At 33.3% G+C, this 13429-nt stretch overlaps 4 protein-coding genes across 6 annotated transcripts; 3 read left to right on the top strand and 1 right to left on the bottom strand.

Annotated features, from left to right (window-relative positions):
• Positions 1 to 3036: 3036 nt before the first annotated feature.
• On the top strand, positions 3037 to 6143 carry LOC121129762 (uncharacterized). The gene has a single exon (XM_040725491.2). It carries the CDS (start codon positions 3613 to 3615, stop codon positions 6109 to 6111), a length of 2499 nt encoding a protein of 832 aa, XP_040581425.1. The 5' UTR covers positions 3037 to 3612; the 3' UTR covers positions 6112 to 6143.
• Positions 6144 to 6308: 165 nt separating this feature from the next.
• Positions 6309 to 7630, top strand: LOC121116595 (CD151 antigen-like). 2 transcript variants are annotated; one of them, XM_071893411.1, is made up of 4 exons: positions 6309 to 6548; positions 6610 to 6660; positions 6748 to 6933; positions 7109 to 7630. In XM_071893411.1, the coding sequence occupies exons 1-4, from the start codon at positions 6428 to 6430 to the stop codon at positions 7468 to 7470; spliced, it is 720 nt and encodes a 239-aa protein (XP_071749512.1). In that variant the 5' UTR covers positions 6309 to 6427; the 3' UTR covers positions 7471 to 7630. The 2 variants fall into 2 exon arrangements, with proteins under 2 accessions (XP_071749512.1, XP_040566825.1); XM_040710891.2 differs by having other exon boundaries at positions 6610 to 6933.
• LOC121129773 (arylsulfatase B) lies at positions 7622 to 9778 on the top strand. Its single transcript, XM_040725509.2, has 5 exons — positions 7622 to 7759; positions 7841 to 8647; positions 8705 to 8846; positions 8904 to 9059; positions 9128 to 9778. Exons 1-5 carry the CDS (start codon positions 7652 to 7654, stop codon positions 9694 to 9696), a joined length of 1782 nt encoding a protein of 593 aa, XP_040581443.1. The 5' UTR covers positions 7622 to 7651; the 3' UTR covers positions 9697 to 9778.
• Positions 9698 to 13401, bottom strand: LOC121129815 (uncharacterized). Of its 2 annotated transcripts, none has more exons than XR_011783615.1 (4): positions 12141 to 12687; positions 11888 to 12058; positions 10189 to 11825; positions 9698 to 10120 (listed from the first exon to the last, which is right to left on the bottom strand). XR_011783615.1 is itself a non-coding variant. In XM_040725537.2 (4 exons), the coding sequence occupies exons 1-4, from the start codon at positions 12537 to 12539 to the stop codon at positions 9989 to 9991; spliced, it is 924 nt and encodes a 307-aa protein (XP_040581471.1). In that variant the 5' UTR covers positions 12540 to 13401; the 3' UTR covers positions 9698 to 9988. The 2 variants fall into 2 exon arrangements, 1 of the variants encoding a protein (XP_040581471.1); XM_040725537.2 differs by having other exon boundaries at positions 10189 to 10410; positions 12141 to 13401.
• Positions 13402 to 13429: the final 28 nt, after the last annotated feature.

Raw genomic sequence — 13429 nt, 5'->3', positions numbered from 1 at the left:
TAATATTAAATACAATAATTTTTGGATTTATACACATACAATGAATTTAATAGACATTTGACAGTTAATTCACTCTTTTTTTTCTCCAGGATCACTATGTCTCTTGTGTTTCTTATTTTCTTGCACATTAAATGAGAGAACTTAGCTTTTAAATATGAAATTAGACGTTTCTAAGCTATCAATTAAATCATTTTAAAAATCATTATAATTTTCCTAAGGTTATAGCACTTAAACACAAGGTCCATTGTATATATTAATATTCCTTTATCCTTATTGATGGTGAAGAGAGCAAATTTGCAAATTTTAACTTACTGGTATACAAGAAATTAGAAGAAATCAATTTCTCAATTTTCGTTATCGTCTCTTTTGGTTCCACATTATAGTCTTATAGTCTTCCTACCCAAGAATAACTTTCAAATAAGCTGTAACGTTATGAAGAGCATCAACAATCTTAACTTTATTTGAACTCACAATATACACATACTTTGACACTAAAAGCTTCTTATGATTTTGATAGGGATAAAAATTAAGCTTTTTCTCTAAAAAGAACCTTATTATATGTCTGACAAACTGTTGAGTTGATTGGAGGATAAAACGCGTCTATTTGTTCATTTGCTTCAGATGATACCCAATTCGTATTTCATCTTTCGTAAGATTAAGGAGTGTGTTTCGGTTACAAAAAATGTTGAAACTATATCTTTTTTAGTGTGTCTCTTTTGAATAGGCCATGACGTGTAGAACGGCAGGAATTTTTATCTGATAGGTCGTCTTTAAAGTCCTTATTAAAAAATATAATGAAACACATGAATTCTAGTAGGTCCCTAACCCTTTCTACAGATATCTTTAATCTATAGCCTCCAAAGATTTCGAAGTGTTTGTTCCACTTGCAAAAAAATTAAGATGAGTAGCTAAATCTTCCTTATACTGTAAGTTCAAGTCGAATCTCAAGTCATGTCCAAGTCCTTGATTATTTTCATTGAGTCCTCATAATGTCATTCAAGCTCATTTCAAGTCCATTACTATATTGAAGGGTCCATAGTATTAAGCTTTTCCTAAGTCCGCAATATACTGGCTTTGGAGTCCAGGTCAAGGCTTGAGTCTTTGAATGTGAGATCGTTTTCAAAATAGTCAAACTTGAGTCGCAAGTCTGGAGTCCAAGTTCCCATCTTTGGCAATAATTGACCTTTGTATCTTAAATTATACATTTATTATTATAATAACAATTTATAAATCATAACTGTATTTGTATAATTGAAATTTAGGAATCCTTTTCTCTTTGGAGGTATATGTATTCAAAAAAAGAAAGATACCATAACAAAATAATTTCTTCTTTCCCCACAGCAATTTTAAAATTTGAGGGGTACTTCAACCCTCTTTATTAGATCCCAGCTTTAGTTAGACATTTCTATAATTTTAATTGGATGAAATACTCTGTTAATGAGTTGTAATACAATATGGAGGAGTACAAGCTCCAATCACACAACATGTCGTATTGCTTATCATCATTTTTGATGATAAATTCGATTTGGCAAACTCATATGAACTTTGTACAGTTTTAATGTTACAATATTTGTCGGAGTTGTAATTTTCATTCGATATCACTTGACATTTTAAGCAACTCTTCGTTTTGGGATAATATTTGAAATCCTAAAACATTGTTTTGTGAAAAAATGATCTAATGTATACAACTCAAAATCAAAGTAGATCTATATTGAAGGGTCTTCTAAAGTAAACTTTTGAAAAATCAATAAACTATTGAATTTGTCCTTCAAAAATAAATGTCAACTATAGATTGAATTTGTACGAGATTATGTAGTAAGCTTTATTCAAATGATATTAAGTATTATATCCTCCATTGATTATTGAATAATAATGTAATTAATTCATAACGATGATTATTTGTATTTTAGGGATAGAAAACTTCATACAGATTGTATGAATTACTCATATCACAAATTCAAGAGTTTAGAAGGATCAAAATAATGTTGTTTTAAGTAACTAAAATTAACTAAGCCGGGAGTTAGTAAAGTCGCATATTTTTATGCACGGACTTGAATGGATTTGGAATAAGTTTTATTCAAATAGTATTAAATGTTTACGCATTAATGTTACATTCATAATGTAATTAAATCATAGGTATGAACAAGATTTGGTACCGTAATAGAACCAATTGGAAACATCAGTCAGACTGTATCGATTTTCTATATCCCATTCATGAGTTTAAAAGGATCAAAATAATGCAATTTTTACTAACTAGATAAATCTAATTTCCATGAAGTAATACTTATGGCTGATGAATGAGTCGGAAGTAAGAAAAGTCGTATGTATTTTCTCTCAGAGTCCATTTGAAACACAGATAATATGTATCCATGATTTGGAGTCACAAATTTTAAGATAGCTCCAGATTTGGAAATCCAACCTCAAGAAACTATTCGAATGATACTCTCGAAATTAAATTCAAATTCTCAGTCCGTAAAATAATGAACAATAATAAACAATTTAATTATAACTACCCACATTTAAGAATCTATTATTCTTATTTTATAAATTAGAAAGGAATAATGTTTTGTGATCATGGTTCTGAATCCAACCATTTGAATTATACGACTCCAAATCTATTTGACTCATTGTGTAAATACACACTACTTTACCGACTTTATGAATTAAACAGATTAGTATCCAAAGATCAATCGAAGAATAAAATTTCATTCTAACTAATTATTTAAATGGAACTTAATACATAACGACCTTGTAAAAACCCAAACTGAAGTTATTAATTTATTTTAGGAGGGCAAATTCATCAGTTTAAATAATTAGTCTGATAATATTTCTAAAGAACAAATTTTTGGGATTTCAAATATTATCCGAAATAGAAGAGCTGCATAAAATACCACGTAATTTTGTCGCAAAATTACAACTACGACAGATATTTTAGCTTTATAATTGTAGAAAGTACATATGGGTTTACTAAGTCGAATTTATCATCAAAATTGATGTTTTCCACCCCAACAGGTTGCGTGATTAGAGCTTGTGCTCTTCCAGATAGTATTATTATTAGAATTGGATGAATGATGACATATAAACAGTCCAATGACGTTGTATAACAAACCTTATAACAAAAATCCATGATGTCGCCGATGCCAAGGCCCCTCCAGAGAAGTCCAAGAACCATTGATTATAAGGGAATTCGGAAGATAAATAGTGTTGCATTGTTAGGAACTGCATGTTTGGGAGTAGTTGTGGCGTTGGGTATGGACGCTTTGGGTATTGGACAATCCTTACGATCCCCCTCAAATCCAACAATCCTAATTGCCCAATCAGATACTTATGATGAAAAAAATAAACTTCTCTCTGGACTTGAAGGATTCAATAGGAAAGTTGAGCATATAGAAAAAGAGATTAGCATTCAATCAAGTAGCAAAATACCATTGTTAACCAAAAAGTTCTTGGTATCAGAAGATGCTCCTGATTTGAGGTCTCTTCCATCTGGAACTCGAGTCAAAGACATTGTTGTCACAAAATCCGAAAACTGAGCGCCATCTATGTCATTAATAATTATCTTATGTAGTATTTTGTAGATATGAACCAATTCAATACCTCAAGTTTCTTACAATGAGTCGATTATCTCGAAAAAATAGCAAAATATTTGAGAGTCTTAATGATAGCTCTGAGGATTTTGCACCACCCTCTAACCCAATCAAGCACCTACCCATCACCAACATCTTTGTCGAAAAACCTCCCGAGGAGAAAAAGACTCGTAAAGTGCAAAAAAAGAAAGACAGAACAATTAAAGGGGGCCAAGACCCTAATTTAGAACTCGCTGTTGCCTTATCAGCGTCTCTTAATCCGAAAAAGGATGTGATGCTGCCAGGTGCTGCAGCATGGTCTGCACCGAAAAATAAACTTGCTAAAACTCCTTTGGAGTTACGTTCTTCAGAAGAAAGAAGTCGACTTATAGCGGAAAAAGTTTCAACCATTCTGGATGAGACTTCATGCACCACACGGTTGTCCCTCTATCCTCCTTTACCGAAGTTGAAACTGAAAAGTCAACGACTTTGTAATGCGAGGAACGCAAAACATCCTGTATGGGATCTTGCATCTCAAAAACTAAGAGCCTGCTCCCGATATTATGTCCCTAATCTTTTGATGGCTGATAAAAAGGGATCTAATGTGTCGGAGTTAAATGAGGAACAGTCAAATCTGTCCCTCCTATCGGATAATTTTATTACATTAATCAATGACTCACATGACTCCGATCTGTCCATTTATGTGAAAGGTGATAAAATTATTCATGCACATTCCATCATTTTTTATTGTCGATATCCCTCTGTTTTAAAAGATGTGACTCTTGAAGGAGATAATAAACTCATAGTTTGGCCTGAAGTATATTTTCATTCAGCCTTGTCATTCCTTCGTTTTGTGTATGGTGGGGTTTTACCTGAAATGCTTTCTACTATCTCTGAACTTCGTGGACTTACAATTTTAGCCAAAAAGTACAAAATAAAGGTTTTAGAAGTATTTTTAAAGAGTGTCGATGAGAAATCTCTTATTGATGATTCTGATGAACTTCACTCCACAGACAGTGAAATTGTCTCAGCGACTCAAAATTTGACTGACTTAATTGATGCACTTGAGAGAGAAAATGAGGATGTTATTGAAAATAATGAAGAAGAGGAGAATCAGAAAAATTTAAGTGATATCCAGGATTTTATACTGTCTCAACCTATTTCAAATTCTATAAATCCAATGGAAACTCCTCAAGTTGACGTAAGAAGTTCTAGCGCTGTGGAATTGTTTGAGGAAATTGAAAAATCATTCTTATGTGCCCAGGCTGAATCATCCGAGACAGTTATTATTAATAATAAAGACATAAATATTTTTGAGAAAGACGAAGAAATAAAGGAAGATATGATAGATTTGACTCAAGAATCAGATAATTCTGAACACTCGAATAAAAAATCCTATTTTTTTGAAGATGAAGAAGATATATTTGCTATTGATGAACCTGATGTCTCCCGAAAAAGAAAATCTGTGTCTAGTGAATCTTTTAGTAAATTGTCGAAAGTAGAATGTTCCACTGGTTTTGAAACAGATCAAGATAATAACATAGATTCCAGATCTGATGTTGATGAGATTTCTCTTCCAACTCCGTCCAAGAATGACTCAATTTGGGATTTCAGTGAGGTTGAAGTTGTAAGCCCCAACTTAATAGACAAATCAATTGAATTTGACGAAAGTTCTACTCTTCCTGACGAAAGTTCTACTCTTCCTGACGAAATTTCTACTCTTCCTGACGAAATTTCTACTCTTCCTGACGAAATTTCTACTCTTCCTGAAAGAAGTAGTGTATCCGCGTTTTCAATATCTTCCGATCAAGAATTCCATACCCCCAAATCCTCTTTCTGTAATAGAGAAAAGAAAGACTTGATTTTACCCAGTCCAAAACCCCATGACAAAACCCTATCTCCTCCTAATCTTTCAAATGAATCAGATTCGAATCAGCATTATAAATATTCATCTCAAAAATTGAATGTAACTCCCATGTTGGAATATGAATCTATGTTATCTCCTGCTCTTCGTTGCGAATTGAAAAAGTTTGGTCTTAAAGTTGTACCAAGAGCAAAGGCATGTCGACTTTTGGAATATATTTATGAAGAAACCCATAAGGAGGCAATGTATTTAAAAGAAGATAAGGTTAGGAAGGAGGAGAGAGAAGAAGAATGCATTCCTACATCTTCTCAAACATCAATGAATTCCTCTTTCGAGGACATGGCAGAAGAGTCTATACACTTTCATTCAGAGGAGGCATATGAAGAGGCAATCTCTCAAGCACCATTGAATCTTGAAGAAAAAGTCAAGAATTTTATTCGTTCAGATTCTATGTTATGGAATCAAGTTCTCAGGTATGAACCCATTTGGCTTGAGGACTTTGTATCTGCTTTTAAATCCTCTGACAAAGGTGAAAAAAAATGCAAGGAGAATCAAATATCGGACATTTTAGACAGTGAATGTATTACCTTCAGAACAAGAAAATCTGCTACACGAAATTCACCTAAGAAAAATCGTCAAAAATTAAGTAAAAAGTCTCCTTTAAAAAGTAGTGCTATATAAAAATCATCCTGAAATAAAGTACATGATAACCATTGGAGTTTGCTTTATTTATTTAATCATCTGTTGACTTTGCAAGGAGTAAGTGATTCATTACTTAGTCTTTTTCAAAAATGATAGGCAAAACAAGCAGAAAGGTACTTAGTTCCATCGACCATTGTCATAATAAATATTATACTAACATATGTCACGTATCTATCATACAGAGTCATTTCCCATTTAGCAAATAATAAAAATAATATAATCACCAGAGAAAGCTGATTCAAATATACCTTTTACATGTTTCTACCTATTTTATTTGATATCCTCCTCTTCAAAAATGAACAAGAATCATCCAATGAGTAAGTTTGAATATGATGCTTGTGGCTCATGCTACAAAACCACTTTCATCATTGCCAATGTTGGCTTCATGATTTGTGCCTTGGTTCTTTTTGGCCTAGGTAAGTGGGGTTTCTTCATGATAAATAAAATTAGTTTATTCAAGAATCCATTTCCATCCAGGTCTATGGTTAACGCTCGAAAGTAATATATTAAGTAGTCTCTATGGCTCCGGTTCGTTTTACACTTTTTCTGCCGTCTCAGCTCTTATTGTTGGATTAATCCTTCTTTTTCTATCCATATCGGGAATTGTTGGTGCAGTTCAGGAAATCGGTCCTCTACTTGCCGTTTACTCTGCTACTCTTATTATTCTCTTTATAATTACTCTCATCGGAGGTATACTCGGAATGGTTTTCCGAACCCAGCTCGTTAAGAACTTGAAGAGTGATATGATTCAAAGTCTCAAGGATTATGATCCATCTAATGAGGGAGAACCAGTTACGATTGGTAAGTTTTCGTATACAAATAGCCGATAGGGGTGTCTGCAGGATTTTTTTTCTAAGGAAGGGGGGAGGGCGATTAATTCATAAAATTCATTACAAAATATTTTTGCCCCCCCCCCTCTTCTGCTGACCCCCTTCAAATATGAACACCCCTGATTCCATTAATTTAATTTGAAAAGCTTGGGACACAATTCAAAGCAAGTACGAGTGTTGTGGATTAAGTCTTAATACGAATCAAGATCCCAGAATTATTTGGAAGAGAAATAAGAAGCTTAACTCTGGTGCTGCAGACTATAAACTCCCTCTCAGCTGCTGTCCAGCCAGCAATTACAATACAAATGACAATACAAGAGCTAGTCAAACAGGGCCAAACTCATGTAGCATTTCAAAATCCTGGACAAAAGATTGCTTTATACTCGAGTTTTTGTCAACTAGAAGAAATTATTTGATACTGGGAATTGTTGTAATAATAATTGGTTCATTTATGATTGTTGGAATCACAGGATCCATTGTGTTGGCTCGGATCGCGTTGGAGACATGATTTTGACGCAAGCTACAAAACTTTTATTTGTATATAATATAATGTATATTTTATAAACTTGTTTTGCTGCACATGTGACTAGAGTTCTATAGTTCAAGTTGACTACCCCTTTGTATAGTCTTTCAAATAATCATTAATAAAATATTCGAATATATAATAATTAATATTTTGGCATCGAGTTATGAGGCAATTTCAGCAGGTTTTTCTATTATGGATGAGTGCTATATCAGTTGGAAAAGGAGCTTTGGTGAAGAGACCCCACATAATAATCATTGTTGCCGATGATTTGGTACATTTTTCATCTTCCTAGATTAGACTTCAAACAAATACAAATTTGTATACTTACACATGTATAATTGATTCATCACAGGGTTGGAATGATGTAGGATTCCATGGATCAAATCAAATTCCTACACCGAACATTGATGCCTTGGCCTACAGTGGGAAAATATTGAATAATTACTACGTTAATCCCATTTGCACTCCAAGTAGAAGCGCTCTTATGACTGGTTTACATCCCATTCATACCGGGCTTCAACTTCATACTATCCCGGCAGGAGCTCCGTATGGTCTTCCTCTCAACCTTAAAATTCTCCCTGAATACTTAAATGAGCTTGGCTATGAATCCCATGCTATTGGAAAATGGCACCTCGGATCATTTCGTAAAGTATATACCCCTACTTATAGGGGTTTTAAAAGCCATCATGGATACTGGCAAGGAGCAGGCGATTACTTTGGACACACTCATAGTCGAAAATCGGAGTGGGGCTATGATTTTTATAAAAACATGGATTTAGACTACAAGTCCTTTGGAAATTATTCGACTAAAATTTTCACATCATCTGCAGAGGAAATCATCAATACACATGGATCGGCAAAAAACGAGAATAAGTCTTTGTTCTTATATTTGGCACATCAGGCTGTTCATTCTGCAACTGGGGGTGATCCTCTACAAGCACCTAGTGAGGATATTAAACGGTTTCAATACATAGAGGACCAAGGGAGAAGGATATTTGCAGCAGATCTTTACAATCTTGATAAGTCTGTGGGATCTGTTATATCTGCTCTACGCAAGAATGATATGTTAAAGGATTCAATTATAATTTTTACCACAGATAATGGTGGGCCTGCAGCAGGGTTTAATGAAAACCGAGCTTCTAATTGGCCTCTTCGTGGTGTAAATTCAATGTCATATCAATTAATCAATTAAATTAATTTTTTATTGGTATAAAAGGTAAAAGATACACTCTGGGAAGGTGGAGTCAGAGGAGCTGGGATATTCTGGAGTCCAGAGATAGCTCTAAATAAGAAAAAAGAAATGTCTATGGACTTGATGAGTATTCAAGATTGGCTTCCAACCCTGTATACTGCAGCTGGTAGGATTTAAATACTCACAATTTTTTGATAAGATGGTTCGAACTCGCTCATTCTAGGTGGTAAGAAGAATGCCCTCCCTATGATGGATGGCTTTGATCTCTGGCCGACTTTGACTCAGGGGACTCCCTCCCCAAGAAATGTTTTACTGCACAATATCGACGAGGAGCGTTTTGCATCTGCCATTCGAATTGGACCTTGGAAATTTGTTAAAGGTATTCATATGGATATTAATTATTATGTTGTGTTCTTTAAATAACGACATTATGGCGCTTCTATTAAGGAACAACATATCATGGAGCATGGGATGGTTGGTATGGTCCCTCTGGACGTAATATCACAGATTATGACATATTAGGAGTGTATAAGTCAGAGTCAGGTAAATCCTTATCTCTCTCTGGATTCCCTCTTCCCAATAAGAATGATATTCTCTCTATTCGAAATACATCCTCGGTTTCATGTTTATCCTCTTCCTCCCAAGTCCCATGCTTAGCAACAGCAAGTGTATGCTTATTCAATATTACACATGATCCTTGTGAAAAAAACAATCTAGCCTTTGAGTATCCTTCCGTTGTTGAGTTGGCAGAGAGTGCACTCAAAACTTATCGCTCCACTGAAATTCCTCCACGTAACAAGGCTGTTGATCCTCGAAGTGCTCCAAGGAATTGGGATTATGTATGGGTCAATTGGATGGACTATATTTCTCCAAATAAAACAGATGCAAAAGAAGATAGCGGCATCGTTGTGAATACATTTGTTCATCACGATTTTTTCGTCCAGAGAAATATACTCCGGTTCATCTACAAAGATGGAAGATTGGATAGGGGAGACAATCAAATAAAGATGCGTTAAAAATGGGCTAGAAATTATTATTAAATAAACTTATAACTGCATTTAAATTCAGTACTTTAGAAATAAATATAAGTATGTTGAATATGTATTTATATGATTTTACAATAATGGATTAAGCTCCGAACACAAATTTGAATAGAATTGGATTTTTTTTTTCATAAAAAAAAACAAAAAAAACAAAACAAGCAAGGACAAGACTAGTTAAAATAGATGTATGAAAGAATAATTTAAAGCATGGCAGTAATGTATCTAAAATGGCAATATGAGTATGTATGCGAGTTCTTAAATATTTCTATCGAGTGGATTGAGGTTCTGTATCCTTCAAATCATTCTTATTCGCCTCTTCTTCTTCTTTAAATTTTTTTGCATCCAAAAGAAAGTTGAACTTTCTTACTAGTTCTCCGATTGACGTTTCCAAATCATGCTAAAAATATATTGGAGTACATAAATAATAACTCTGAGTAAATAATGGGTTAGTATTTAATTCCTTACTTGACGAGAAATTATCCCTTGAATCACTTTATTATCATTTCTCTCACTAGATTTCTCCCTATCAGATTGTTGAATTTTCTGACTCAATTCTTCTTCGACACTTTTAATTGTTGCAAATGTGCTAAGTGATACGTTCTGAAGCCCTTGGATTTGCTGGGAAAAATTCCTTTCCATTTCATTTATGAGATCATTGGAATGGGTATTGCAGTCTCGGACCCGTATCTACAAGTACAACGTACATAAATTTGAATGGTACAATCCCATGATATTGTAGCGTATATTACATATTGAAATGTATATATTGTGTGTAACTTGGGATTTAGTTCAATTTATAACTTGTACAAACAGAGTTGCAATTAAAATGTAAGTCTAATAACGTTTGTTTTAATTTTAACTAGCAACTATACATTCATGCTATCGTTTCCTTTTGACCCATTAATAGGTCTCACAGTCAAGTATTCATAATATACATATTTACGAGTGATGGAACTGTGGACTTTTTAATTAGAAAATGTGCCATAAATATACTTATTAATTTTGAATTTTCATCAGAAAAATGCAAATTATACATTGGTACAATCCATGGAATTTCAATCTTTGCATTGCATATGTACTTATCACAATTATAGTATAAATTCTTCATTTAAAGTTACTCATTTTATTTTTTAGTTGCAATTTTTACAATCTGCTTATGATACAAGTCACAAATTGTGAACGTCATATATAATTACGTAAATTAGTTTCTATAACTTCAGGAACATCTTAAAGAAGATATATATTACAAGGTGCAGAACCAAAACTTTAATTAAAAGCTCTACTTCCCCATTAATATTCATCTTAGAAGGTTGCTTTTAAGAACATTTTTTAAGTTCTGATATTCAATTTTTTATTTATAAATTATAACCATGAAGTTTTACGTCAACTCGAAACTGTCTTAACATGAAAAATAAAGAAAACGCGTGTCTGATTTGTTCTGCGCACAAGTGACCCGAGAAATAGCTTCATAGATTGTTGGCGTGTTCTTGTCAACATTCTACAATATCAGGAAGGCCTTGGATGAAGTTGGAGGCTGTCATTGAAGCAAAAGGAGGACATACTGAATAAAAGTTGTCCCTTAAGCATTCCCCTATAAGTTTTATAAAAGTAATTTGTCTCTGAAATCGTTTTTACTTGGTACATTTTTCCAAACAATAAGTTATAAAAAATTCAAAGTTTTGCTTCTGCATATTACTTGGTACATTACAACCTATAGTAGTAAATAGAAGCAGGCCCGTGATTACTTTTAAAAAGGGTCATTCATAAACTATGTTTTTAATACAAAAAAGGTCACCAACTTTTTTGATCATAATTGTGATACTTTGGAGATCTTGATATTTTCTCTGGTGGTGCATACTTTAAAAAATTTGAGAACCACTAGCTTTGTTTAACGCCCTCGATTTTTTTTTTTTTTCCTTAATTTTTTAAACTATTAATTTTGATAAAAAAATAGCCAAAATTACTCTTGTCTTATAATTAGCATAGAGATTGATAAATAGAGATATCACTTCTATGATGAATAAGTTTCTACAATGATTCTGATAAGATAAGCAACCCCTCTTCCCCAACGTTTTCCTCTCTATACTCAAGTAACGTTCTTTCTATATAGTACAAATACTTTTAAAACTATGTAAAAAAAAAAAAGACTACAACAAAGTCTTACTTTGAGAGTAGCTTGACTCATTTCCACTTCGGAGATTCTTCTAAAGAATTCGTTAATCCTTCCATACATTTTTTTAAACTCTCTTGACATCTGCTTTTTTGTACGGATATGGATGATATTGGGATCCATTATGCTATTATCAGAGGACTGAATTCGGTTATAAAAATGTATCTAAGTAAGAATAAGAAAAAAGAAAAAAAAAATCATATTCCGAAGCATTTTGATCAAAATTAAAATTTGGAAATCTACTCACGTTACTTTTAATTTCCTCCCCTAGACTCCTTAATGTTTCTTGCTCCAATTGCATCTCTGTTACTCTGGCTCTCAGCTCCTCCAATCCCCTCTCCATTTTACCCTTCATCCTTTCTTCAACTCCTAATGACCTCCTCGAGTCCTCTCCTCGTTGTCGCTCCTCATCTATTAAATCTTTACGAATATCCATCACATTCCGTTTGAGCCAGTGTAGTAGGACCTCTTCGTTCTCCAAGAGATTATTTGGCCTTTCGCTCTCGAGTTTAAATGCTTCCAATTCCGCTCTTAGTGTATTCACTTCCGACTTCAAAATGTATATTTCATCATTTGAATTGCTTACAGAGTTAGCCACTTTGAGTAAGGATAAAAGTAAAAGAAGACTCCAACTTCTAGTCACCATTTTTAAAATTTTAACTGGTTTCGAATCAATCAACAAGGAGGCGGGAAATTTAAAATCTTATATATTATATATGATATCACTATTATTTTCTATAGCTATTCTATTAACAAACGAAGGAAGTCTCACATGTTTGGAATGAAATTGAAAACTAAGCTCTGACTACAACAATACTGAGCCTTATCAACATTTGTATTTAATCTATTTCAGCTCCCGTTTATTTTTTTATTTTATTTTTCATCCCTCTGCCAATAAAGAAATTCTTTACTCTTCATAATATACCACCATTGGTTATGAGGGTTCGCATGATAAGGGGCAGGTGGTCATGAAATATAAAACATTTATATATATATTTTAAACGGCGCTTACTAACACCTGCATTTTAAACTCTATTGTGACTCAATGCTGTTTCTTTTGTGTCCCTTTCAATGGTTGTTTATGTACGTATGCTCAATTTTATTTTTGTTGATTAGCCAGAAGAGAGCGAGCCAAAGCAGAAAAAAAGGACTCCAGGATTAACATCATTGAACAAAACTCCACTCCTACGGATATCAAAAGTCCCAATCATGTGACATTCATCGTCATACTTCACTTGTTTTTAATTAAATGAGTCATCATATTCTAACCAATCAGAAAGAGTTATCGGAGCAATCATTTAATAAGTTTGAACTTTTGATAGCTCATACTTAATTAAAAGTCTAATTAATTCCCCATTTCCTCTTCGTTCGATCATATTTCGTGACTTGCTGCTTCAAATATAAAATCCATCATCTGCCGTACAAAATACTTATATTTCATTTATATGTAATAACGTACTATTATATTTTAAATAATTTCGGTTTTTTTTTTCATTATCTGTTTTGGTTCTTCAATATTTATCTCTCATTTTTGTA

Source organism: Lepeophtheirus salmonis, chromosome 1, assembly GCF_016086655.4.
Source record: "Lepeophtheirus salmonis chromosome 1, UVic_Lsal_1.4, whole genome shotgun sequence".
NCBI lineage: Eukaryota > Metazoa > Arthropoda > Copepoda > Siphonostomatoida > Caligidae > Lepeophtheirus > Lepeophtheirus salmonis.
This window is presented reverse-complemented; position numbering and strand designations above follow the sequence as displayed.